Raw genomic sequence first — 27,893 nt, 5'->3', positions numbered from 1 at the left:
TCGAACCTACAGCGCCTAATGTTATATTTGGAAATTAGCAGTGATTTAGTCGTGAAAACGCAGATGGTAGAGCTACACAATCTCAATTTAAGGTTTTTTACTTTCACACAACTTTAACACGAGGTCCTTCCTAAGCAAAAGCGTCCACAAGGACCCTGCTGTGTCCTTCAGGACCCAGAGTAGGAGAGAGGGTTTGAAGATCAGACCAACATTTGATTGGAGCTGTGTCATTTCTTTCTAAACTCCTCCTCATGCAACTGTGCCATGGGGGCGTTTTTCATCTGCAATCTGATTACCATCCTGATTGCATTAAAATGGAATAATCATGGGGAAATAGGTGCTTAGCATTTGAGGGGCGTATGGCAGCGCTGGGATACGAGTAGTTAGTGTTGTGGCAAACGATGTGCATGGTAGAGCTTCAGAGCTGAATAAACCAGGCTTTATCGTCTAAATATCACTGCTGCGGTGGCTTGCATAACTGTTCATTCCCAACATTTTTCAGGTTGCAACAACAAACTTCAACTGATTTTATTGTAATTTTATGTGATAGACCAACACAAAGATAATGCATGGTTCTAAATTAAATTCTGGAGTAATGTCTCTTTATTCACCCTCCTTTGCACTGATACCCCTAAATAAAACCCAGTACAACCTTCAGAAGTCTCCTAACAAGTAGACTCCATCTGTGTGTGATTTTATATCTCAGTATAAATGCAGCTTTTCTGCGTAGACCTCGGAGGTTTGTTAGAGCATCATAAAGAGACCAATAAACACAGAAGACTGGTCAGGGATAAAGCTATGGATACGTCTTTAATGCAAGGTTAGCTTATAAAACAATATTCAAGATCACAGAAACACTGTTCAATCCAATTGCCAAAAAAAAAAATGGAAAGAGTGTCACTAAACTGTAAACCCAAGCAACCACGGGGCACATGTTAACTGTGGAGAAGCTGCAGAGATCCACCGTTTCAGGTGGGTGAATCTGTCAGCAGGACAACTATTAGGTGAAACATGACGTTGACAGAATCATGTTTTCCTCAGCAAGGGCAGGGAAGCTGGTCGGAGTTGATTGGATGATGGATGGAGGTAAATACGGGACAATCCTGGAGGAAAACCTGTTAGATGCTGCACAAGTTTTAAAGCTGGGGTGGAGGTTCAGCTTGCAGCAGGTGAATGGCTGAACATGCAGCTGGGGTTCTGATAGAAGGGTTTAGATCAGGGTGTATGGATCAAAATGGCCCAGTCAAAGTCCAGACATTAATTCAGCTGGTTATATGAGGCTAGACTGAAAATTGATGTTAACTAGTGGTGCATGACTTCAGCAAAGTATCACACTTTCATGCTATTGCTTAAACTTGCAATGACAATAATATTGACTACCCACTATTTCCTGAAAATGGTCTCTCTTTACCCCACTGCTCTGCGTGAGTTTTGGCCACATAAATCAAGTCTGGGCATTAGTGGCAGTTGGAGTCAATCCAACAGGGCAAATATGTTATCAATGTCCAGAGCATCAACACATGCCATTTTAAACATAATATCATACCAAATATTGCATCTAAGCAATTGTTTCCGATCGCTGTAGGTTGATTATTTTGTGCTCGCTGGTATTGCAATGCCGACCGTGATTTGTTGCATTGTACAGCTCTGAGGATCTACAAGGCTCTCCATGCAATCTGACAGAGATTACATTTTTTGGTAAGGTCGATTTGGAAATAAATTAATTTTAAAATGTGCAAAGCTGGTAGATGGTGGTAAAATTGTTGTGAAAGGTGGTTCTACAAAGTTTTCGCTCCTAGGGCCTGAATACAAATGCAAGCAACACATAACATTTTTATTCACAAAAATTTTTTCAAAACAGTGTACCATTTATTTTCCACTTTACAACTATGCACCACTGTATATTGATCTATTATCCTGATAAAACATTTAAATAGTTGTAACATGACAAAGTTTAAGGGGTATAAATGCTTTTTGCAAAGCATGCGGTTCAGAGCATGTTCTGATTTTTTTTTTTTTTCAGAAACAAAAATCTCCTTTAAATGTTTGAATGGTCTCCTCACTAAAAGCACAATAACATTTCAAGGGGGTCTGGTATGACACGGTGAGCACAGTTTAACGGGGAAGAAGCGGTGAATGCTTCTTAGCTGCCACCACCGTGACGAGGCCACACTGTTTGCGGCTGCTGGATTTGGGTTTTTTTACAGTCCCGTGATTACAGGCTCCTGCTGTAATGTCAGGCTTTTGGTCGCCAAGCTGTTTTCCACACACTAACAGCAAAGCTGAAGGATAGTGCTGAGGGCGTCACGCTGGCCTCACCAGTCACCTCTCAGTCACAGAGAGCCAGTGACTCAGAAAACGGCCCCAGACAAAACAGCCCCCGTTGGTTGCTAGGCAAGGAGACGCTTGATTGGACTTTGACTTCAGACTTTTTGGGCTAATTACAGACTTGAGTTTTTAGGGTGTATCTTGCTAAAATTGGTAGCTATCTGTGCCTAAAAGCCCCATGATTTTCTTCAAAACAGAAAATGAGATACAAAGAAGGTTCGTTAAGTCCTATAACAATGTATCGCCCTGGGACTCTTGCAAAAAAAAAAAAAAAATGCATCCTGCACAAACACTACCATGCAGCAGTCTAGGAAACTGCAGCCAAATCAATCAGTCAGATAGCTGCTTAATAACACCACCCTCTGTCCATCATTTAAAGTGATCATGATAATGCCATCCTGAACTTCTCAGAGAGGTGACGGGGTTATTATCCCGTGGCGAAGTGGCTCCTTTAAGCCTTGAACGCCAAGGACATTGTTAGTTAGGTAATTAGTGCACTTCTCTTGAGCTGTCCCGCCTCAGCTTGGGCTAATGAGGGCTTAGCCCTATCCCCACCCACCTCTGCCCTCCCTCCTCCGTTTCTGTGGTTGGGGACAAGGTCACACTAGCCTCATGGAAGATGGAGAGGGGGCTGGGGATGCGGTTTAAAACCCAGTCACCTGAGTCAGCGCTCCCTAAGGAGCTTCTGAGGCCGCGGTAAACTGGGAAGGACGGGGGCCTCGGAGCGGATAGACGGGGTTATTTAGAGGCTATTGGACCTGATAGCTAAGAAGGACATGAGCCGCCTCCTTATCAACCAGGCGCACGCCGGAGACAATCATCTCATCCTCGGCTCATCCCTAAACTGGTCAATACTGCCCCTTCGTCAGTGCACACAGAGCAGAAGCGCCGACCCCGGGGACAGAGGGGACAAACACATGGCAGTACTCAAAAATCTGACATGGATTTAACTGGTGTCCAGCGTCACGGATCACAGTAAGACTGAGGATGATTTGATCTGTCGTCCTAATACCTTTGAAATCTGTGCCAGTACATTATAGCTCGATTCATTTATCCATCGATTAATCCATCTTCGAAGGCTTTATTTTCTCCACAGGGGGCAGAGCACATCGTGGTTAGGTTGCCAGCACATCAACGGGCAATACAAAGTAGAAACCACACCTAAGGGCAATTAAGAATCCCCCGACATGCATGGGTTTGGCCTGTGTGAGTGCTGCCAGCTGTGATGAGCTACAGTTCGGAGAAGGAACCATGAATGTCAGCATATACTGTGGCATACTAAAGCAGATCATGATGGGTCTTAAGTAACTAGGTCACGGAGCAGTAGTCCAACATGATGACGGCACCAAACACGCCTCCAAGGTGCCTTGCTAAAGAAACTGATGGTGAAGGTGCTAGACGGGCCAATCGTGTTTCCCGATAAACTCCGTTGAGCATCTGTGGGTCTCCTCAAAAAGAAGGTGGAGGAGAACAAGGTCTCTAACATCCACCAGCTCCACGACGTCGTCCTGGAGGACAGGAAGAAGATTCCAGTGGTGACCTGTGAAGCTCTGGTGAACTCCACGCTCCAAGAGAGATAAAGCAAGGCTGGAAAAAATGATGCCCACACAAAATATTTACTCTTTGGGCACAATTTGGATATTATCATGAAAAGATATAATAACGATAAGAGGTACGATACAGTATTTTGTGAGATAATGTACTGTGGCATTGATGGAAGTGCATCACCTCGGTAGGAGCAAACAAATTCAATCCTGTTGGACGGACATTTTACAGGACATGGAAAGACACTCGTAGTGTCTTTGAAAATTTACTTTTTATTTTTCAAGTCCGGGAACTCCAAGTCAGGACAATATCGCAAATGCCAGCATCACCAGACTGTTACGATTATTATTTCTGTGCATATACTGCAGGGAAAATATCTTTATACCTTGGATCGATGACAAATGTACTAAAATAGCCTTGGCACTACATTCTTACAGACCATTTGACCAGCTTGAATCATCCTTCTAGGGGACAGTTTATGAGAAACTGGGCTCCATATTTCCATTTAACTAACTCCTCAGTGGGCTGCAAAGTGTGCAGTTGGTAGCACAAGAAGGTCCTGGGTTCAAATCCCGGCCTGGGGTCTTTCTGCATGGACGACACGACGGCCTCGCGGTTGACGCGGCGTCCTGCTCACCTGATCCCCCTATGGTGAACAGGTTTGATTGCTTGCTCTTTGTGTTTAAAGTTGATAACTTTTGGGTCTATAATTAACTTAATCATATAGAAAGCACAGCTAACCTCTAATGAGCTTTTAGATTTTCCTTGTTTGTTATTTCAATAAATATGAACCCCATAAATGTAAAGAAATCTTTGGCTTTTAAATTGTAGCCATAAACATATAATGTATGTTTCAGATGGAACTTCCTTTATTTATAAGTGAAGTTGATTTGATTTTCATAACAAGTAAGACTGATAAGAGTGATGGACATTAAATTCATTTAAAGTGGGTGACTGCTGCTGCAAAAGAGAATCAGGGGGAAACATTAAAACAAACCCTTCTTTTCTAATGGATGGATGTGCTCCCCTCCATTAAAGCACACGCCGTGATTTAAACCAACCCCGGCAACATGAAAAGGCTCTTCCGCTCGCGCCAGGAGTCGGCTCACTATAAATGCACAGTAGTGCCCCACTGTGGCATTGGCACATGGAGCTGAGGCAGCAGAGCTGGAGGTCACAGTGGGAGCCGGCAGAAGCTGGCAGCCCGGCACCCTGACGCCACGTCTCACACCAACACCGGGAAGGCGCTGACAGTCAGACAGCAGGGATGTGAGGGTGTGCGAGGAGAGAGAGGGAAACGGAGGAGACAGAGGAACGGGTTGTGAGTGCTGCATAACATCTGGTGCTTACAGGTTTGCAGGAGACAACAGCCCGAGCACACGGGCTGCTCCAACCTGTGCAGGTGGCCCGCAGCAACAGTCGAACATAGCCAGGCGAGATGTAATAAAATAAAAGCCGTGCGCAGAGAGGCTCAGACGTGGCTAGCCTCTCGGCAGCGCTCAGCAACAGCAACACCCCAAAGGGTCTAAGGCAGGACACGTTCCATTTCTTTTGGATAGCTGGGCTGGTTCCCGTTAGTGAATGCGTAGACGACTGAGATGCTCCTCAGCGCTGAATCAAAAGGAAACCCACACTGCGAGCTGACAAGGTAATGAATAAATACAGGAATAGATACATAAATAAGTAAGAGTAGCCTAGCTTCACTTCTCCCAGTTGTTCCTCAGCTGGACAGGCTGACATGAGGTCGATAAAGCAGCCGGGGGGGTGTGGGGGGGTTATACCGCAATGCTGCCATGTTGCACTAAAGTCCCTCAGAGTACATGACTTGATTCTGATTGAGTCCTGATTTCTGGAGTTACACGTGCCCATTTTAATAATATCTTCGCTAATATTGACAGATGCTCATGTTTTAAGGAACATTTCACCAACATTTCCTTCGTGCTTCCACTAAACTCTTATTTTTTTACCCAATTTCAGCACAACGTTAAGAGAACATATTGAATCCTAACCTCTGTTTTCTTCACTTCAAGCTCCAGAGTTGCTGCAAACATTTTTTTTTTCAATAAATATATCTTAAAAAGCAGCACATTTATGTGTGGGAATAATGAATGTTTTGCCGCTTGCCAACACCCGATAAGCAGCTAAGATGTTGACTGTGTTTCCATGGTAAACGCATGCAAGCAAGGCCAACAAGTTTTTTCTAAGTGGAAAGCGCCGCTAGAAAGCTGTAAAAACTCAGAGCTCTCTAATTAGCCCGGGGACGGGGACGGGGTGGGGGTGGGTGGGGGGGTACATTTCCAGTAATATCACACTGTCCACGACCCCTGGCTGGCATAAGGTAATGACACAGTTGTTCAATAAATCTGGAGGACAAAATGTCAAACCCATCAGACAGAGAATGCATGCCATCAGTTTATTTCTATGAAAAATGTTGTTATTTTCTCTTAGCAGTAGGACTCAATGCTTCTCAATGAAAAGATCTGAAATGACCATGTTTTTGAAAAGTAAAAAAAATAATTTAATAGAAATTTAATATTTAATTTAATAAAAAAAATTCTATTATCATTAAGTTAACTGTATCCATATAAACCTTTTCACTGAAGTAGGAAGAACAGCCTTTAAACCCGTGGTGACGTAGATTCAACATGTGGGTTCTTTCACTCACTTTTGAGTTACAAAAAAAAGGATGACAGTGTGACAAACAGAAACACCAGGATGTTTGGGAGTTTTGACGTAATTTCAGGAAGGTGCAGCCTGATGGGGCGGCATCATCGGCGGCTGCCAGATAATTACCCAGACTGAAACAGACTAAAAACGCTTCTCTTCTGTCCTTGAGCAAGAGACCAAGACCTTCAGACAGTATCTTCTACAGGTATCATATTCAACCAGCAACCATGTTGCATTGTGATGATAACCTTAGTAAATATGACAGATGGAGGGAGGACATTATGTGTAGTAACTATCCCTTTACAATAACCAAAGATGGTTCCTTATTTCTATGTTTTGACCCAAAAGATCAGTGTACGTTATGACTACAGCCATTTTACACCAGGACTTCCTGAAATAGATCTCAAAATTGATATTACTCCGTGATAACGTGATGAAAATAATACAAAAAACAGCCTGTAGCATAGAAACCAAAGCAAGGACTAGGTTCTCCTCAGCTTAGAATGCTCTCAGAAGTAAGAACTCCTTATACCCTCCAGAGGGTCCTTACTTTGTAGAACCCCATTTCACAGGAACTATAGCTGCAAGTTTCCACCAGCCTTGTACATCTACAGACTGAAATCTTTCTGAGACTGGATGAGGAGCATCTATGAACATCAGTTTTCAAATCTTGCTTCAGATTGTCTTGGTCAGTTGGATTTAGGTCTGGGCTTTGACTTTGAATATGCTTCAATCTAAACTTTTCACTGTAGCTCCTGCTTTACATTTGTGCTTATTTTCCTGCTGGAAGGGGAATAATCTCTGTCCCAGTCTTTTCTAGGCTCTAACAGCCTTTCTTTAAGGATTAGCCCGTATTTAGCTCCATCTATCTTCAAATAAACTAGGACCATATCCCCTGTTCCTGGTGAAGAATCACATTAATCTGTGCAGAAGAAAAGCCTCCCTCACTGCATGATGCTTCCGCCACCATATTTTTTCTGCAAGGATGGGTTCAAAGTGACACGCAGTGTTAGGTTTTTCTACACAAACACCATGTAAGTCAAAAAGCTTGATGTTGGTTTCATCTGACCAGAGCACCTTCTGTGTCCCACTCGTGATTTGTGGCTACGTATACTGAAGTTTGTGGGTGCAATTAGACAAAATGTAGGAAAGTTCAAAAGCTATGATCAATGTAGCAAAGACCTGAATGTCTTGACTCGACTGGTGGATTCTATCGCTGAATACAATCAAACACAAATTTATTAAAGGACAAGTAAAGCAGTTCTAAAACAATTCTTTTTCTGTTAATTAACCAGAGTACTCTTTAACTTTACAGAAAAAGACATCACTGCAATTTACCACTCTCTAAGTTTAGTAAAAGCTGGGGTGGAGTGAGAGCTCCGAAGCGGCACAAAAATATAAGTCGCACAGTTAGGAACAGGAAATTAGGGAGACCTGCCAAGACATATCTGATGTATGTATTACAGTTACAGTAGACATGCTGTTACAGCTGAGTGGGCGCGACAGACCTCCCCTCCGCCCCGATGATGTGAGGAAGAGACAGCACAGATCCACTGACACATGTACACAGAGGCCCTGTATTTTTCACATCCATTGACCAAATCCAATTTGTTAAGACCCTTCTACGACTCACTTACGAAGCTGCGGTCAATGGAAATCACATTTTCATGATTGGACATCCCATTATCCTGTTTGTCCAGACCCACGTCAGAGGAATAAAGCCTGGGCCAGACAGATGCCAACGACAGACCGGAGCTTCGGCTCCAGCGTGTCCGCCGCCTCTCGAAAGGGTAAAAACCTGATATATTAGTCATAAGTGTTCTTTAAATTCATTATCATCTTGACACGCCAGCGGCACAAGTGTCAGGGGGAGGGGAGGCCCTCTTAAACGAGGTTAGTGGAGCCATTTAAAGCTTCACAGTTGCTGTGCTGTCCGCCGCGTCACACACAAGCCCCAAGACAGGAAAAAAAAAACATCCCCCCGTTGTAATGAGGTTGCACAAGATGTTTGTGATGCAGCCGGGGACTTTCTGAGTTTATCAACGAACGGATTCAGCATTATATCTGGCAATTAGATCTCGTACGAAAATAGTTTATGCAGACGCAAAGTGAGCAGAAAATCCACATCACTTAACTGGAAATATCGTGAAATGTAACTATATTTAAGTTTAAGTATAATCCCGGACGTTTTGGCCGACTGGGTGAGTTTGAAGTTCTATTTTTCATTTTCAAACAGGTCTTTGATGGATGAGGGGCTTTTCTCTTTTCAAAAAGAAACATACTCGTTGTGCTGTAGAGATGCAGCGGGGCGAGCTGAACCATTTACTAATACAATCAGTCCAAAATTAACCGTTTTTAAAGCATGTAAAATAGATAAGAGTACAAGACAATAACAGCAAACAAGACTAATAACTTCAATGTAATCAACACCCTCCAATCAAGCTGCTCTCGATCAACGCACAGCATAAGATAAAGCAGACAGCAGAGACTCGGCCTTCCAATATCGAGCCAAGAAAGATACGAGACTGAAAAGTAGCGGCACTACACAAACAACACATCAGCCTTCATTAGCTGCTCCAAGCCAAAATCTAGCATGTGTTCTTAAGATGTGGCTAAAGCTGGGCCTTTTCACATCTTAAAAGGCCCCTGAACAGACTGCTGATAGAAACACTTAACGCATATGTGATTAAAGATGTGCAGATCGTACCTCAGCCCACAGTTCTGATCAAGGCTCTGTTGAAAAGGTCATTTTGGCAGACCCGGTCCTGTTGTTGGTCAACTGTCTGTGATTAAGCCACGTTGTGAGTAGCCGGTTTTTAAAAAATATCAGCTTACTTTTGTGCGCTCGCCTTGCAACACTGTATCAAAAGGCATCTATTGTTGTTTTTCTGAACAATCTAAGACTTTTTTCACCGTTTACAATGGCGGTGAAAAAGTATTGGCTGTACTGGCTGCGGCTACTTCCGACACTAGCGAAACATTTTTCCATGTTCAAAGCAAAGTGTTTGGTCTGTGAAGCAAGAGAGCAGTTTTCTGTAGGTTTTGTCCAATGCGTCACCAACGAGAAGTGCACCAAAAATATGTTACAAGGCAAATTATCAGTGAGTCATATCAAAACAGAAAGGAAACAAGCTGAGTTAAGCTAACCACTTCAGCGAGGCCCATCGGACAGTAACGTGAGTAGCTTGAAAGTTTTAGCTTTAACTTTATCTGTTGTCAAAATAACATGCCAACGGTGGCCTGGAGAAAGTCTCCATTGCAATGTCGGTAACCTGAGTGTTGAATGAATTACAATAAAAATACAGATCATGCAATGCTGATGGATTGTAGTATTAGACTGTGGCTCAGTTTCAGCACATGCATATTTTCTTATCTGGGACAACAAATCCTGACGGGGCATCCCTCTTTGAGACACCATATTTACGCTTACAGGCAAAATCTGATGAGAAGCAATTATTTTATATAAGTGACACCTCATTTTCTTCATATTAATTTTATAAAATAAAACAAAAGAAAGATTGCAAAAAAAAAACAAAAAAACAAAGCTGCACAAACTTAACGTTTTCCAGAAACACTGCTGGTATTTTACATGAGAAGAAAAATAACCTGCTGAGAGAAGGTCATGGCCTTACAATTTAGAGGTGCCTTACCTTTTATTCATGATACTGTAATGCAGATCCTCCTCCTGCTTGATGTGGGCATGGTCCCCGCTGGCCCGCTCGCTGCCTTCGCTGTCGTCACTGCTGAAAATCGAGGCCAGTTCCTTTTTGGGCACCCGGTTGGGCGGAAGAGGGATGGTGCGTTTCTCTGCCAAGCGCCCGCGGTTCTGCAGATCACACACCAGAATAAACTTTAGCAAGATGCATCAGACAGCTGAAAAAGACATTGGAAACTCCTGTTTTATACATATTTATTGTACATAAAAAAATGTTACAAAGCAGTTTAAATAAAAAAAAACATAGGAGGTTTATTCATAATTATTCATAAATATTACTATAAATTCAATTAGAGCTGTAAATACATTTGTAAACATGAAGCATCTGAATTAATTGGTCCATTTACTAATTTATATTCCAAATTTGCCACATAGTATTGCCTTTTCATCTCTTCCTACTTCCATTTGATATCCATATGACGATTGCAGACCACCTTATTTCTTGGAGTAGTTTTGTACAAGTTAAAGACACCAATAACAAGAACTATGCTCAAATCTACAGTATAATTAAGTTTAATTGTGTGACATTGTGTAGGATTTATGATTTCAGTGTCTGAGTGGTTCTGATTCCCATTTAGAGCAGTCGACCTTTATAAAAAAAATAACAGATTAGGTGGCATTGTTGGTGCAAAATGTCCAATGGCAGAAGGTTCCATTTTGTCCAAAAAATAAAAAATAAAAATTGTTAAAACAACCAAAACCCCAAAAGTAAAAAAAAAAAAACAAGCATTTAAATCTATTATAGAACAACGGTTTGTAAAAGCAGTGCTAAATTTAAGAAACATGAAAAATATGAGACTTATGAGAAAGTTACAGGTTAATATTATTTAAGAAAGATGTTTTTCTTTTGTCTTGCACATTTTTAAACAGTGATGACCATCTGCGCAGGAACGTAGGTGAAGGTTTCTGATATATCAGCTTATTTCACGCGATAGTTACATACATCTGATGATTCATGGAGATAAATTATGAAAAATATTCACATCTCAAGTATGATTTAATCCGACTTTAATTCAGTTTCTGAGCATTTTGTATTGTTTTTGGTTAAGATCTTCACTTGAGCCAGTAGGCTCCCAGATTAAACCAAAATAACTCCAAGCAACCCCCCTGTTTGCAGATTTTATTTACTGGAGCAACAAAACCCATCAGTACACCATGAGTAGATCAATACGGGACTTAAAATTACGTTCAATAATTGGTTGTCAAAGTGGACACGAAACATCCTTAAGGCACGTACCGGCTGACAAGCGGTCGGTGCAAAACGTCCCGCGGCTGACGGCTCTGTTTTGCCAACGCAAAAAATAAAGGCTGTTTATTACCCATAATCACAAAAGTACAAAATAATGTTTTCAATAAAGTATTCAAATATATTATGTGACGAGGGTTTAAAACAACTGATATTAGGTTTGGGAATCCTATAAAGTAAACAATTATGAGAACCAATTGAATAATATTGTTAGATAAATATATATATATATATATATATATCAGGATGGCTATCTGTATTTATTTAGTTGTATTGTAAAATAGGAGTATTTTCTTCCTGCTCCTTTTTTCACGCATGGGATTCTTTCAGTTTTTGCCTGAGTATGAATTTATAAGTTAGCACTGATGTATGTGTATTAAAAATTAAATTAATAAAATAAAACTTAAATAAGCACTGATTCAACATTAATGTATCAGTGATTAAATATAAGCTTGAATATCAGTGATTAAATATAAGCTTGAAAGTGATTAAATATAAGCTTGAAGCAGCTTTACATGTTTTAAAAAAAAAGGGTATTTTATGCTTTAAACAAACAAGCAGGGTTTTTATGCAGAGCATTTCTATCATAGCTGCAAGAATTAGAGAAAAGAGATTGAGACGAGCGTGGCCCTAGGGGAGTGCACGAGTGAAGCTGGGTGACCTTTAATGTGACCTAAAGAGGTCACTGCAGATTATTGTGGTGCCATCTGGGAGAAAAAAGGCGAACAGGGGCAGAAAGGGGAGCAGAGGAAAAACTTTGCTAGGAGGAGTGGGAGATGCTGGAAGTAAAGAAGAATGAGTCAGAAATTGGAGAAGAGCAAAGGAACAATAGGCTGAAAGGACACGCTAACACAGGAGAGAAGGCGAGCAGATGTGGGTTTGTACAGGAGGAGGGAGCAGATGAGAGAAAATACAGAAATAAAGGAGAATGCAGAGGGTCGAACATTAAAGAGAGAACACTCCGAAGTAGGAGCACCTTGTCCAGTGTGGGAGACCGGACTTGGACTGGAAACTATATTCTCTTTCACTCTCTGTGCCTACATCTCTGCTCTTTCTCCTGGACGCCTTCGAGCCCTCCAGCTATCCCTTCCACCGCACGCAACCCCATACTCCTCCACTCCTTCCTCGCTCCATCCATCCATCCCAGGAGGAGCGGTAGCTTGAGTGGCAGGCGGGGGAAGGAGGAGGGATACGGGGGGGCTGCTAGCCAAGAGGCAAACAGGTGCAGCCCCTCTGGAGTATCTCAAATGGCAGACATTAAAACAAGTTGGGGGAGAAGCGAAATATGAAAACATCCCTTAGGATGCGCAGGCCACAGGGTTCTGCACATTGCTTTCCTTTTTTCTGCCTTGCCAGGAAAGAGATTTTTCTTGCTTTCCTTTTTTTTTTTTTTTTCTCCTGCTGGGTTTTTTGCAAGTTGTACTCCAGTGCCTAGGATACTGGTTGTACTTTCTGACACCACAGGTCCTTCCTCACAATGTCAGGGTGTAGGAATTTAGTGCTGGAGCCCAGACAGGACGACAGAAGAGGTAAACAGGAACAAAACAGCACTTCTGCTCATGACCAAATCTCTTTGTATTTTCAGAAACAAAACAGCGAAGAGCTCATGTGCACTTCAAAGTCAACATCCGCACATGTAGGGTTTTTTTTTTATATACTTGGACCAAGCATGCAACGCTGTGCATTCAAGAATAGCTATTCTAAGAGCAGTCGTGACTGCGCCTGTGTGTGCCTGAACGCGGAGACAACCACCCACATGGCCGTGACATACCCAGGCTGACAGCCCCCATCCCTTCCTCCCTCCTCCCGGAAAGCCCCAATCCTTTCTTTAGCGGCACTGACGCAGAACCGGGGGTGAGCTCCCACTGCTTCCGGCAACACTTCCGTTGCACGGAGGAGGGCTCTCTCCGAAACAAAACACGAAGCAGAACACACCCCTGGCGGCCCCTACGCAGGCGTGCTCGAAGGTAGAGCGCCGAGCATGTGCACGTATACAAACACACGGGGGTGTTCGCCGAGCCCAAGCAGCCTCGCTGTGTGTGTGGTCAACCTCCTTTCAGCCATGGAAAAAAAAAAAAAAAAAAAGTCTCTCATAAAAGTCCCACTAAAAGCACCTCTATGAATATCGCCTCCCACGCTTTCGGTCTGACAGTCAGGCAGCCAAGAAATATATCTGGTCTTCACGTTTAGATGCCAAAAAAGAAAAAACATCCATACAGAGGCACATGCATGCAGAAACACTGATAACACTGATCCACACAGCCTCACCGGGGCCAAATGAAGGCAATTAAACTAAATACAATACGCACCGAAACGAATAGAAAAGAATATTTTAAGCGAATGTAACCGTTTTGAGAGACAATTAACCACATGTGCTTCTTAAAATGTTATAACTCACAGCTCAGACATAAAGAGATGTGCTCTTTAGTAAATGGCCAAACTGAGACGACTCAATTCTGTACTAATCTGTGTATCGGGTGGCGATGAACACACCAGATCCAACCATTCAGATACATTCAATCATCTCAGGCGCTTTAAAATGTAATTGTTGGACTCTTAGATTAACCTAAGACAACTTGCTATGCTTTGATGGTATCCCAGAATCTTGAATAAAAACTGGTGTGAATTTGACTTTCAGAAAGATTTTTTAATTGAACTTAAATAGTAATGACTGCGTTAACTCTAAAATGTGAGCCTTTTATTTTAATTCAATACAATGATTGCACATTGGAACTGTTGAACACAAAAGCTGCTCCAGACAGGCGATAGGATGCTATGTACAGCGATAAATTGCACACTTGGCGGCTCCACAGTTAAATCAATCTGGTAGGAAAATAGATTTAATTGTTCTTATCGGCTCTGTAATGTGATATGAACAAGTCTTTTGACATGAAAGTGAGCAAATTTGCAGATGATAGTATCCCTGACGTGGGAAAATCAAGGCTAAAGATTATCCTGTTTAAATGTGTTGAAATCTCTCCCTTATGGCCACAGGCTGTGTTGAAACTAAGGCTGGTCTGCAGAACATGCGATGTGCATCTAGACGCACCCACCAGTGATCCGACAAATTACAAACACATGAGCAGCAAACAGAATAGACAGGATGCAATTCCATATGTTTCGATTCATCAGAATGCAACTGGATATGATAAAATCGATTGGGGTGGAAGAAACCATACCATATAACTCTATAAGAAGGATTATTAACCAAATTGGAGCTTACTTTCGTAAGAAGGCCACATCTCATTACTCTAGTTACTAGTATAATTCTGCGATAGACTGGCGACCTGTCCAGGGTGTACCCTGCCTCTCATCCATTGACAGCTAGGCACCAGCACCCCTCGCGTCCCACACAGGGGTAAGTGTGTAGGAAAATGGATGGATGGATGGATAAATGTCTATACTGTATTCAACCTAAAAACAATGTTGGACAGTAGAGGTATTTCACAGTTCTATTACGCCACACTGTAGCTGCAGTTCTCCTCCCAAACAGTAGGTGTTGCTACTTAAGAAAGCAATACTACGCTATAGCATTAGGAGTTTTGACTGCTCCCTATCTCGTAACACGGCGTGACACTGACTCTTCTTAATTAAAAATATTACAGTCCCCTCATAGCAGATAGGATTTTTGAGAAAATAAATACTCCTATATCTTTTTACGTTTTGGTTCTCAAAAACGAGAAATCGGCAGGAACCTAAAAACAAACAAATAAAATCGCCACAAAATTCTTATTGATGCATTCCTACTAACAGAATAATTTAAAAAGTTGTTTCACTTACAAAGTGCAAAATGCCTCAATCAGAGCTTCAGTATTTGCAGCTGTTTTATTTCTGTAGTATTTTTTTTTTATTTTTTTTGTTTGTTTGTTTTTTAGGGTGGAGGGGATTCTTTTACATATTCATGTTTTTAAGTCAAAGTTGACTACCTCTGCTTTACAATAAAAACTACAACTACAAGCTGATTGACACAGTGTATAAAGTTCTGTTTAAGATAATTACAAATGTATAGCTTTGTCACACCCTGTAGGGTAAAAGGCCAGAGCAATTTAACATTGAGTTAAAGGATGTTTTAGTTATTTATTATGTACATATTTATAGCATCACCCTTCTCTATACACAAAATATTCCTGTTGCTGTGCTGATGTGGCCACTGCGCCCCTCTGCCGCAGCAGCGTGTTTTAAACGCAGCAAAATGCTTCTCAGATATAAAAAAAAAAAAAAAAAAAAAAGTAGTCCAGCCAGCAAGGGTGTTTCTATTCAAGGAGAGATCAGAAGCTTTCTCTCCAAATTTTCTTCAGACTTTTAAATGAGCTCTTGGTGGAAAAGTGAACTAATGAGTGTGTTTTTTTCCCCCTTCTCTCTCTCTCTCTCTCTCTCTCTCTCTCTCTCTCTCTCTCTCTCTTTCTCCTTGCATTATTTCCTGAAAGGTGCAGCAGCCTGCCACTGGCTCCAGCTAGCGTGAGCAAGCACACACCCACACGCACACAGCAGTGGCTGCCCGTGACATTCCTGCAGCTGCGCCGCTCTCTCCCAGCCTCACACGCGCCCCCCCGGCAATCTCCCTGGGGGACGAATGCCTAATGAGTCACGCGCCTGTCTGCCGTTACCTCGCAGCCTGTGTGTGTGTGTGTGTGTGTGTGTGTGTGTGTGTGTGTGTGTGTGTGTGTGTGTGTGTGTGTGTGTGTGTGTGTGTGTGTGTGTGTGTGTGTGGAGGCGGGATGGCGGGCCGACTTGGCGCGAGGACCAGGAGGGGAAAGGGAGGGGGAGAATGAGGGATGGAGATGGAGGGAGGGAGGGAGCGGGAGTCGAGGCGGTCATTACAGCGATAACCTAAGAGCTTTGAAACAGGGCCAAAACAAACTACTACTTTGCCAGGAGTAAAATCCAACACTACGAAGGGCTCTAACTCTTTTTCTGGTCAAATTTCACCTCCTTATCTGCGACTCAAACGCGGGGACGTGACATTTTCACAGGTTGATGGGACGAAAAAGGTGATACTGATTGGTGTTCGTGAGCCCTGGACAAACTGAGAGCAATCAGCGGGCAAACCTGACCTGCTGTAACCTCGCTACTGTGAATAATCAGATTACTTAATGGTTTGATTTGAGTATTAACAAGGTAACGCAGTAAGCAGATTTTCCCAGTAACACAATAATGAAGTCTATTTAATTAAAGGCGAGCAATGGCGGTTCTAGACCAAATTTACCAGGGGGGCCAAGGTGGGGCCAGTTTTTTTTCACAGGGGCACAGAACAAAAAAATGAAACAATAAAATGGCAATATTTAACTGTGTAATAATATGAAGTGAGCCACTTGTGGTTTTGGAACTGCAGGTTTCAGACCCCTGATCTATCAGTTGAAAACTTGCCCCCAGCTCAATACGGCTAAAGCTAAACGTGAAACATCTTAATTTTTAAATCCTTCTAAGAGTAAAACTGTATAAGTAAAAAATAAAATTGGTCAAAGTAACCAATCAGTTATGGTTTCTTTGAAGTGTATTTAATGTTATGTCTTTAGTACAGGGGCCATAACAGGGGCCAGGACCATTTCTACAGGGGCCTGGGCCCCTGTTGGCCCCTGTCTAGAACCGCCCCTGAAGGCGAGCATAATGTCAGAGAAAAAGAAAAAAAAAACGGCACATTGGAAACCAAAAGGAAGAGTTTATACGACAGCAACAGTGTAAGGACACAAAAACTACGCTGGGTTGAACATTCAGAGACAATGGAAGCAAACGAGAACAGCCCGCTATCCTGTAGAGGCCACAGGAAAGCTTTAAATCTGTCCTATTTGGCTATAATCAAATCATATGTGCATACACAAACACACCTGACAACAAACTGTTGGGAAAAAAATGCAAACTGAAGCCTGCTGGTGTCGTGCAGCAGAGTTTTGGCTACTGTTGGCCAGCGAGTCCTGTTTGCCGCTGTACCTCATTAACAAATGACATCCTTCAGGTTTTTAATAGATTAAATGAAAATAAACTGAATCTGGGTTGGGTGCAGGTGTTAGCCATGTTGCTAACCTCATACCAAAAAGGTTCTACGACTTCGATCCCAGCCGGGGCCTTTCTGTTGGGAGTTTGCATGCTCTTCCTGTGCATGCATGGCTTCTCTCTGGGCATCCACAGGAGAGTAATCCATCCAAAAATGCATGTTAGGTTATTATCCCCTCTTACTTACCCTGACCTGTGAGAGTGTGGATGCACTGTTTCTAGTCCTGTATGTCTGTGTTGCTCCATGATGGACAAGCAAATGCTGCTCTCTCTCAATAGCTACGTTTACATGGACAACAGTAATCGGAATAAAAAAGCATCATGTAAACAGGCCAATCACAGTAGTATTACAATCCGATTATTTAATCCGAATACATTTTAATCCGATCGTGAAATTTTGTGGTACAGAACATAGGATAAATAAATCGTGTGATTTGGTCAAAACATTAGACAAACTTTAACTTGCCAAAAGCAAAGAAAGCTTACTTGAACTAATGTTTCTATCAATTAGTTTTTCCCTTTTAACATTGTTTCAACCTGCCTTTTTAATTGTTTGTGGCACGGTCCATCAAGTATCCAGCGTCCTATAGTGAAACCGCACAATTAACTTAATGGTTTAACGTCTGTCTATCAGCCTGTTGCTGCTTGTTCCATTTATCCCGAAGAAATAAGACAAAGGCATCAACGTTCTGCAAAATATTACATATTGTCATCCGGGAGTATCGGAAGCACACAAAGGTGATGCTTTTTATCGAAGGCAGCTTATGTTTAAACTCCACTGACAAGAAAGGTAGAACCGCACCACCGAAGCCTGGTGAAATTCAAGTTTGATGTTCAGCTATCCTAAGACTGAGATGCATTGCATCCTTCATACTGTAGAACGAAAAGGTGTTAGTTCATAAATGCAACAATTAGTCAGCCATGCGATTACATAGAAATGCATCAGGCTCAGGAGCTAAAAATGGACAACAGCACGTGTGGCGCACAGACTATGGGCAACACTTGGTAGGTGAGGCCCATGTGTGAGGAGAAGAAAAAAAAAAGTGAGAAAGCGCTGTAGGGCAAACAGGCATGCGACCAAGAACCCACACTTCACACACACACACACACACACACACATGGATGCATGGACAGACAGACATGCAAACACGCATGCTCTCTTGCACACTCAGCCCCCACGCGCTGAGCCGAGCGGGCAGTTGCAGCCCAGTGGAGCGGCACAAGGCGAGGTGTGGGGGGGTGGGGGGGGGGGTCTGGTTGGAGGGAGGGGGAGGACGAGAGGCGGCGAGGTGGAGGGGAGGCTGCCGGCTCGGCGCTGGGAGGTCAGCGCTGGTGCAGTCAGGCGTGCAAACGCTGCTCTTGCTCTCCCCCTTCCCCCTTGTTTCTTTCCTCTTCCCTCCCTTTTCTATGTGTGTGTGTGTGTGTGTGTGTGTGTGTGTGTTTGTGTGTGTGTGTGTTTGTGTGTGTGTTTGTGTATGCCCACTGAGTTTGCCACAGGGAGGCTTCAGACAGGTAACGACTGTGCCTCTCCTTCCCCCTTAACAAACCTGGGGAAGGACCAGCCTAGAGAGGAAAAGCGTTCAAATTGATGTTGACAAGTCGAGGGGTCTTCATCGAAGTTCAGCAATTTAGAAATTGTCTCAAGCTTATCGTGCAGACACGCTGCCTGAGCCCTAGAAACGCAGCAGACAGCCTTAACTACAGCGTAACCAAAACCTAACCCAATAATGCAGCTAAAATCGTAGAAAAACTCCCAACAGTTGGAGCCTTGTCATGCTCGCATACTTTAACAAGTGTGTTTTTGGATGTACTGATGAATGTGTAAAGTCTGTAAGCTTGACATAATAGGCCTGCTGGTGTACGTCTGCGGTGGCAGAAAGTAGCCAAAACCATCAGTGGAAATCACATGCCGAAAGAGGCTAGCGCATATTTCTCCACACGCAGATGTTGGGGAGGCGGCTCTTCAACAGACACCGCCATGGGCGTCATCGCAGCAAACCACATTAGGCTAATAGACAGATGCTCCAACATATTTGAGCCATATTTTTGTGCACACCCAAACGCTCGCGCTCACATCAATCACATCAGTGCACTCGTACGGTGTCACACAGCGCATGCAAATAGATCCAGCTTCTCCTCGTACTGAGCAGCACACACACACACACCGAAGCCAGTGGCTAACTTTTTGTTCTCCAAAAGTTTTGAGCAAATACTTCATTTGCTGGGAAACAGCATTAAGCGTGTACATTTCCACACGTCACGCACACATTCAAGCTGAGCGCTACGTTACAGAGGTGTAATTTGTCCAATGGCGACACACGCTTAACAAGCAGAAATATCTTTGTTGACTCCTCAGCTCTATGGTGAGTAAATACTGATGCTGGCGTTACCATGGCAGCACCGGATCAACAACACACAAACAAAAACACACAACCAAAGAGCCACACAACACACGGACGCGCTCCACAGCTGACCCCGTCACCCACGGCGCCTCGCAAAAGTATTCAAGCATCTTTTTCATATGTGGTCCTGTTACAGCTTACACACTTTATTCAGTAGACCAGCACAAAGAAGGGCGTAAGAGCGAATTTATATTGAGATGCATTTATATCAAAGCCAATTTCTGTCAAGTCTCAGATTTTAAATTGCTTTTAAGTCTGGACTTTGACTAGGCCATTCTAACACATGAAAATACTTTGATCTAAATCTTTCTATTGCGGCTCTGATTGGTTGTTCAGGTACAGCGTTAAGCTGCAAGGGGAACCTCTGCCCCAGACTTTCATCCACCTCCAACAGGTTTTCTGACTTTAGCTCCATCCATCATCACCATCTCCAGAGCATGATGCTGCCACCGCCATGCTTCACCATGTGGTCAGAGTGATGTGCCACCTTAGATTTCTACCGTAGCATTTTGCATGTGGGCAAAAATGTCAGATTTTGTCTCGTCTGACTAGAGCACTTTTCCGTCTTTGCTGTGTTTTCTCCATGGATTACGGCTCACTTTCTGCAATGACTTTCTTCTTGCTATTCTTCTTCAAAGGCCAGATCAGTGGAGTGCACAACTAAGACCTGTCCTGTCCACAGATTCTCCCACTTCAACAGTATATCTTTGCAGCTCCCAAATACCAATAAAATGAAGCATGAAGTCCGACGTTGTGACAAAATGTTTTTTTTTTAAAAAAATCGATGGGTGTAAACAATTTTGCAAGGCATTGTAAAATCTGCAATCATCTGTAATTTCACTGATGATAAAAAACGTTCATGACAAAAATGGGTTGAGATAGACTGAGAGCTCCAAAGAAAGGAACGTGCACGCCATGTTATGACTGTGAGTCCGTGCAGATTGTGCGTACAGCGACGAGTTTAATTCCACTTTGCCACGAGGAGCCCTTGATTGGAGGAGGTCTTTACAAGCCGGAGGAGGGGAGTGCAATTTCCTCCCGGCCTCCGCCAGTTCCGCTGAAATAACAGAGCAGAGGAAGCCCAGCTCTCCCGGGAGGAGACACACACACGCGCGCATGCACGGACACACTGATGCACACGCAAGCCTGACAAGTCGGCCAGCACTTACAAACAATCACGCACAAAGACACACCTACGAGGCAAGCCAGACACATCAACAGACAAAAACACAGATAAGCCACCAGCTTATGATAGAATAACAACTTCAGGGGCTGAAAAACGTTAAAGATAAATCACCTGATCGTTACCATTCATGACAAAACTACATGGGAATTTTAGCAAAGCGTTAATTAATTTCTGTCATTACATTTGAAGAATAAAACTCAAAGATTCAGTCCACATAAAGTGATATATGTTATATGTTTACGTATGATAATTTTACGAACTGACTTCCAGCTGTGAAAACGGCAACATTTTGGTTGACAGGACATGAGAACAGAAAACTGGTAAACATGGCCAAGAGCTATGTCTCCAAAAGGAGGGTAAGCCACAAAAAGTGCTGTATTCAAGCAGAATACTAATAGAAAGTTGAGTGGAAGGAAAACATGAAAGAAAAAAAGCGCTGAAGCAACAACAGCCTTGAGAGGACTGTGAAGCAAACCTAATCAAAGTGTTTTGGGAATGAACTTCTGCTGGAGTCTGTGCTTCCAGAGCCACCACACTCAGACGCATCCAGGACATGCTGGTTATGTTACTGTTGCTAAGAGAAAAAGGACTAGACTACTGCTCTGTAATCCAAAGTCCTCTTTTCACATGAAAGTATTTTTTTATTTGAATTTCAATCTCCCAGTCTGTGAGAAGAGTGGAGAGAGAGACAGAATCAAAGCTGCTTGATGTCCAGTGTGATGTTGGTCCGCCGTGTTTTATCAAGCCCAAAGTCAGAGCACATATACTATGCACAGCACAATACAAGGAAAACATGCAATACGTGATGATATCAGTGAATGTCATGCTAACGATTTAACTTGCAACGAATACTTAAAGTGTTAATGCCTTTCTGCTTTGGGTTCATATCAAACATCAACCCCAGATAATAAGTAGTGCATCCAGCTACTGAAAAAAAAAATGACATTTCTTTATTCCCATTGAAATGGATGGTCAGTATGACTGGAAAAATGTTATATAAGTTCAGTCCATTTACCATTTACCACTTAATAATATTTTATTTAACAGTTGCATCTGGGCGACAGCTTCTGTTTTGGTATTTAACAACCTAGTTGTAGTTGCTTAATGACTTGACCACCTGATCACCACTTTACGTTCTAAACCCTTTTATGCATCAGTAGGGATATCATAGGCATAGAGAGCCTGGATGCTTCACACTTAGGGCTGGGAGACATGGATCAAAAATAATATCTTGATAATTTTTGGCTAAATGCCAATATACAATATTTATCTCAATGTTTTTCTTTTCATAAAGCCATTATAAAAAGGCTTCTCTGAATCAAAGCTTCATCTCACATGTCTCACAGGCAAATTTTTTAATAAACAGCTTTAGATAAATATGAGAAACGGCTAAAAATTACCTACTGGAATGCATAAAAGTATAATTGTAACATAACATAGATCACCTCAATAAAAACAATATAGTCTTATCTCATATCTTGATTTTTTTCTTTAAATCTCAATATATTGTCCATCCCTATTCGTACCTATATAGTTAAATAACATTCATTGGAGTTCAGTTAGTTATTGCATGCACTGATATTGTAATGACAGTAAATTTAGGATATGTTGTGCAGCCCTGCTGACAAGTTTCACGCCGATGCCGATTTGACGCGGTACTTCCCCACGCTGCCAAAAGTGCCAATGCCCGCTTTAATAAGCAATGTTTCTGTGCGCTTGTCCTGCCAGCAAACTTTCCTGACCCAAACCTGACAGACAATCTATAAAATATTGTCAAGAGAAAGGGGAGAAACACAATGCAGACAAGATGAAGGCCACTATTAAAGCAACCTGGGTTTCCTGAACAACAGAGCAGAACCGCAGGCTGTTCACCACCACGCCACGACGCAGTGATGCAGCAATTCATGCCAAAGGAGCCCAAACGCTTTGAGTGCGTATACAGTACACAGACATACTTTTATGTGGGCTGAAGTTTTGGCATTAAAAGGATTTTTAATTGATCAGATGTATTCCTCTAAAAATCCCAAGAAACCGAGTATTTTTGTTTTTCAGTAGCTGCAAGCCACAATCAGTGAAATGAACAAAAGTTAATGTCTGAGACGTTTCCCTCCATGTGTATGAATCAATTACTTATGTGATCTTCACCATTTAACCAAATTACTTCATTAAATGAACTTTTCACTGTGGAATCCAAATAATCAGAGTTGCCTGCGTTTTTTTTAAGCTCTTCGGCAGTTTTGAGCCGCGACGAGCAGCCTTGTGGGCAGGCAGGTGAAACCCTCTTCCCAACAGCTGCTGCACTTTATGATCGCTTTCCTCATGCCTATGAGCGAAACAAGATCACTCAAAGTTCAGCCGTCAAACTTTCAAAATAAATGTCGGCATGAGGTAATTTGTGTCGGTAGGCACGCCTGTGTGTGTGTGTGTGTGTGTGTCTGCGTGCGTCTGTGAGCCTGTGCACGAGCGAGAGCTCATCAGTGAGGGAGTGCTGCTTGTGCAGCCGTGCCCTGAGGGGACTCAGTCAGTGGGGAGAGAGGAGAGACGCCAGTACAGGCCATACAAGTCCCACTGCCTTACCTCGTCCGCCTAACCCTCACTGCCTCACATGGAACTGCCAACATGTGCGTCAGTGTGTGTGTGTGTGTGTGTGTGTGTGTCAGGGTAATATTAACTTGGTGGGTTAAGCTTTAGGCTTCACCACCACACAAGGAGAGGGAGAAGCAGGAGACTACAACAACAACAACCTTAAGGCTCCCATATCTCCGCTTACGTAAGTAACAAAGTTTTCTCCGTCACGGCTGTAATTGAAGTGGAACTGCACAAGCCGTGGCAGGCCAAAAAAAACCCAATCAGTCTAAAATCTGTAATGAGCCTAAACACAACTGAGCACGCTCAGAACCTCAAACAAAAAATAAAAGAATAATAAAAAAAGAATAATAATAATAATACGACTCTCGCCTTTGTGTGATTTGTTTAGGCTTAAACCCTTTTCTTTAAGGTGTAGGTCTCCATTCTGGGCTGAAAGAAATGTCACCAGTTTACCTATATCACTCAAACACCTCCGGCTTATCAAAACCGCCTTCGCCTTGCATGCCTCGCACACAATAATCAGCGGTAGCCATGCTCAGTAGCTCGCTAAGCCTCTTACACCCTTCCCTCAAGATTAGTGCTTGGGAGCGACGACAGATGCGCTCTGTGGTGATAAAACACACAAATACACACACACACACACACACACACAGCCGGCTGCACCTGTGTGAACAGATTTGATGGCGTGCTTGCTCAAAGCTGACACACAGACGCGCAGAGGGGAAAGAAAAAAAAAAAAAAAAAAAACAGAGCGCGGTGATGCCATAATCGTGACACACCTGCAAGGCCTGAAGGTTTGGCACGGCGCCCCCGGTTCGAGCCCCCGAGGAAAGAGCTAGGCAAACAAGAGTTCAACGGCGGACAGGTGAGGAGGAGGAAGCTGATTCAGCCAGACTGAAGTGATTCCGACCAACCATGTGTCTAACGTCTGGGGTGTGTGTGTGTGTGTGTGTGTGGGAGGGGGGGGGGGGGGGCTCACACAGACCAGGCCAAACACAGATGAATCTCTCAAATGGTAACACCAATAATAAATCATAAAGACAGCGAGTGCCGTATAAAGCTGATCTGGATGATCTGGGATTTTTAGCTTTAAAACGTCCTACCTGACTAGAATCAACCAGAGAGGAAAAGCGGTTCAGTTTGTTTAAATAGTGCCGAATCAAAATCAACCTCACCTACTACTGCACTTTACAAGCCAACGGCTCCATACATCCAACTGCATGAAACCCAATTTCTTTTCAAATCAACCCGATTCAGTGCAAAGCACAAAGTCACATTCCACACAAATTTTCTATAATCCGCAAATATTTCCCAAACAACTCCATTATATCGGTAAATGTTCAGTTTCATAACGATTCTCGTTTGTAGGAGGCTGTAACCCTGATTCAGCAATCAGTGGTACCCTTTTTATCCAAAAACAAATATATTAATTAAAAAAGAAGTTGCATTTGAGTTCCATAAAAGCTGTAAGTAAGACAAAGCTTGGACTTTTTTATTTCTAACACCAGGGTAGAGACAAGTCTGAGAGGACGGTTGCAGCATTCTTACCACTGGAGATGAAATCCGGCAGCCTGGACAGTCACAGATTGGAGGGTGCACCTGTAAGATTCCTTTGGACATAAGAGTCTTGAGACTTTTTCCTGAAAACATAGAGAGACACACGTCAGTGGATCCTTACAAAAGTCAACATTCCTCCTCTATCTATAATACAACATAAACAAGCTTAAAATAGTTTACACTTCTCACGGCTGCTGCAGATATAGACTGAACTTACATTTATTTAAATTTGACATTATTTGTGCCCACAACCGGGTGTGGACAACTACAGAGACAGGAGCCTGCTGTCTTCTGTCCATAAGAATTGGCATTACAAAGTGTTAGGCTATCAGTTTGGACCTGGGGGCGACATCCCTCCCTCCCTCCCTCCACACACACATCTTAATGTGTCAGTCCTGCCTCTGAGTGTTTGTGTAAAAAAAGAGTGCAAAAACTGGAGGAAATTAATCCAAACAAGACCAGATAATAATATCAGAACCCAATGACAGCTGGTTGAGTTATTTAGGAGGTGAGCTACCAAACGCCTGCAAACTTCACCCACAGCAGCAGCTATAAGGTCCATTAGATCCACTATAGTTACTTTAAGTTCAGCATGCACTGCGTAAAAGCGTCAGCGCTCATGCAAGACAGCACGATCCATCACGAAGGTTGGAAAAATATACAGCGTGGAGTCTCTTGTGTCGTATCTGCGTTACTTCCACCTCATCCCATCCAGATGCCCCGGTCTGGTGAGCGATCGCAGCCCCCAAAGTCTGTGTCAAGCCCTCGCAGGGAGTGTGGAGGCTATCTATGCGCCTTTTGCCCGTCTGTCTCCTTACGCACTGACGGCTGTAACCCTTTCGCTCCAAAAACCCAGCACCGGACCACCGCGCTCCACGCAGAGTGGACTCCGCGAAGTGTCGATACAAATATTTTCCACGCAATACGAAATGAAAGTTAGAGCACATCTTACCTTTGTGTCTAATGCTCCGCTTCCAGTCTTTGGCAGTCTCCCGTCCACTGACGAACTGGAACTCGTTGGGGGTGAGCCACTCGCCCCTGTATTTTATCGAGGGTCCCTTACTGCCCTGGCACAGTTTGTTGATGTAAAGCAAAGCCTTGTTCTCCCCGCACTCCACCTCGATGCACGGCTCCCCGTTGTCGAAGAAGGGCTGAAAGTCCGGGATGGAGGAGAACCTCTCCAGCATCAAGTCGTCCGTGTGGTGGTGGAGGTGCTGGTGATGCAGCGCCGAGTCGTGGAGCCCCAAGTACGCGCGGTGATGGGCAAAAATGTGCTCGTACGGCGGCGGGTGCGGGGTCACCACGGGGATGGCGGTGGCATTTAAAGGGGCCAGGTATTCGGACTGGTTGAAGGCGGTCAGAGCCATGTCGTCTCCATCCAGCCGCTCCTTCTTGATGGCAGGCATGTTAGTGGGAGCCGAGCGCCGGGAACGACTGAGAAGCTGCGCGCCCGATCCAACTTGAGCGTCCTCCTGGCGTGCGAGCGGGGCTGAGCCAGACTGGAAGACGCGCCGCTCGGTTTTACGCAGAGGAGCCCCCGTGTCGCCGTGAGAGAGCGGTCTGCTAAAGTTGCCGGATAGATTCCCATTCAGTAGTTTCCAGCTCGCAGCGGCGGCGTCGCAGCTCTCCTACCTCCCACATTTAATCTCACTCGCTCTGTTAATACCTGACATGCTGGGAAGCCCTGAGCCACTTAGGTTAGATCACCACTGCTCAGAGCGACTCGTCCTATCACATTTGGGTAAACTGAGAGGATTTTATTATAATTATAATGAGACGCAATTTAAATTATACCAGACCAGCTATTTCCAGGGGAGAAGGGAGTTATATATGACCGATATTCGGTTTTACAGCCGATCTAAAAATAAAAAAAAAATAAACCACACGTCATTAATCAGAAAGCAAACTTAAACTGAGTTTTTTTTTTTCGCGTTATTAATGCCGCTTGAAGTTTAGAGAGAGAGTTGTAAAGATTCAGACTGCTGGGTGTTGCTGAAGTCACGCTGAAGTTCACAGACCCAGACCAAACAAGATTTGCACTCTCCGCCGCTTCTCAACTTGGCCCATTTAAACAGCGGAGGCTTGGCGAGAGCGCAGCGCAGGAAGGAAGGGAGGGAGCAGGGGGGGCTGCGAGGGACGGCGCTTCAGCGACACAAAACCCATGCAGGAACCATGAACTGGGAGCATGAGGAAGTAACCTGCCACGAACTCAGTAGATTAAAAAAATAACAAAACTAACGGGCTCATTTCCAACTACAACCACTACTCTGTATCAATGAACAAAGATCGTATAAATATAATATAAAACTTGACAAAAAGAGCTAAGTTTGTGTGGCTCTTTTTAACTTTGACGCTTCATAATCCAGCACGTGGAAGAACTGAGTGTAAAAGTTAGATTTTCCATATAGCCCAACATTATCCATGAAAGATCAAAACTATACATACCCTGCAACAATGTTTGGATAAAGAAAATCGAAGAGACCTCTAGGTATTTATTTTTTTAGCTTCTGTCTCAACTTCCCTTTGGATATTTGGGTTTCTTTTAAAAGGTTTCTCTGGCATAGCCCAGACATTTTCAGTAGGGTTAGGGCCGGGGATGGCTTGCCTTATCCATCATGTGTTTAGCTGTGATGCGTTTGGGAAGAGGGTCCTGTTGGGAACACTCTG

At 43.3% G+C, this 27,893-nt stretch overlaps 1 protein-coding gene across 1 annotated transcript in view; it reads right to left on the bottom strand.

Annotated features, from left to right (window-relative positions):
• samd11 (sterile alpha motif domain containing 11) overlaps nt 1–27,288 on the bottom strand; it is a 65,015-nt gene extending 37,727 nt beyond the window's left edge. Inside the window, 4 exon segments of the mRNA XM_021320514.2 lie at nt 10,191–10,366; nt 25,218–25,309; nt 26,179–26,843; nt 26,845–27,288. Of these exon segments, the coding sequence (XP_021176189.2) occupies nt 10,191–10,366; nt 25,218–25,309; nt 26,179–26,843; nt 26,845–26,867 (956 nt within the window). The 5' untranslated portion in view covers nt 26,868–27,288.
• Nucleotides 27,289–27,893: the final 605 nt, after the last annotated feature.

This window comes from Fundulus heteroclitus, chromosome 1, assembly GCF_011125445.2.
Source record: "Fundulus heteroclitus isolate FHET01 chromosome 1, MU-UCD_Fhet_4.1, whole genome shotgun sequence".
Taxonomy (NCBI): Eukaryota; Metazoa; Chordata; class Actinopteri; order Cyprinodontiformes; family Fundulidae; genus Fundulus; species Fundulus heteroclitus.
This window is presented reverse-complemented; position numbering and strand designations above follow the sequence as displayed.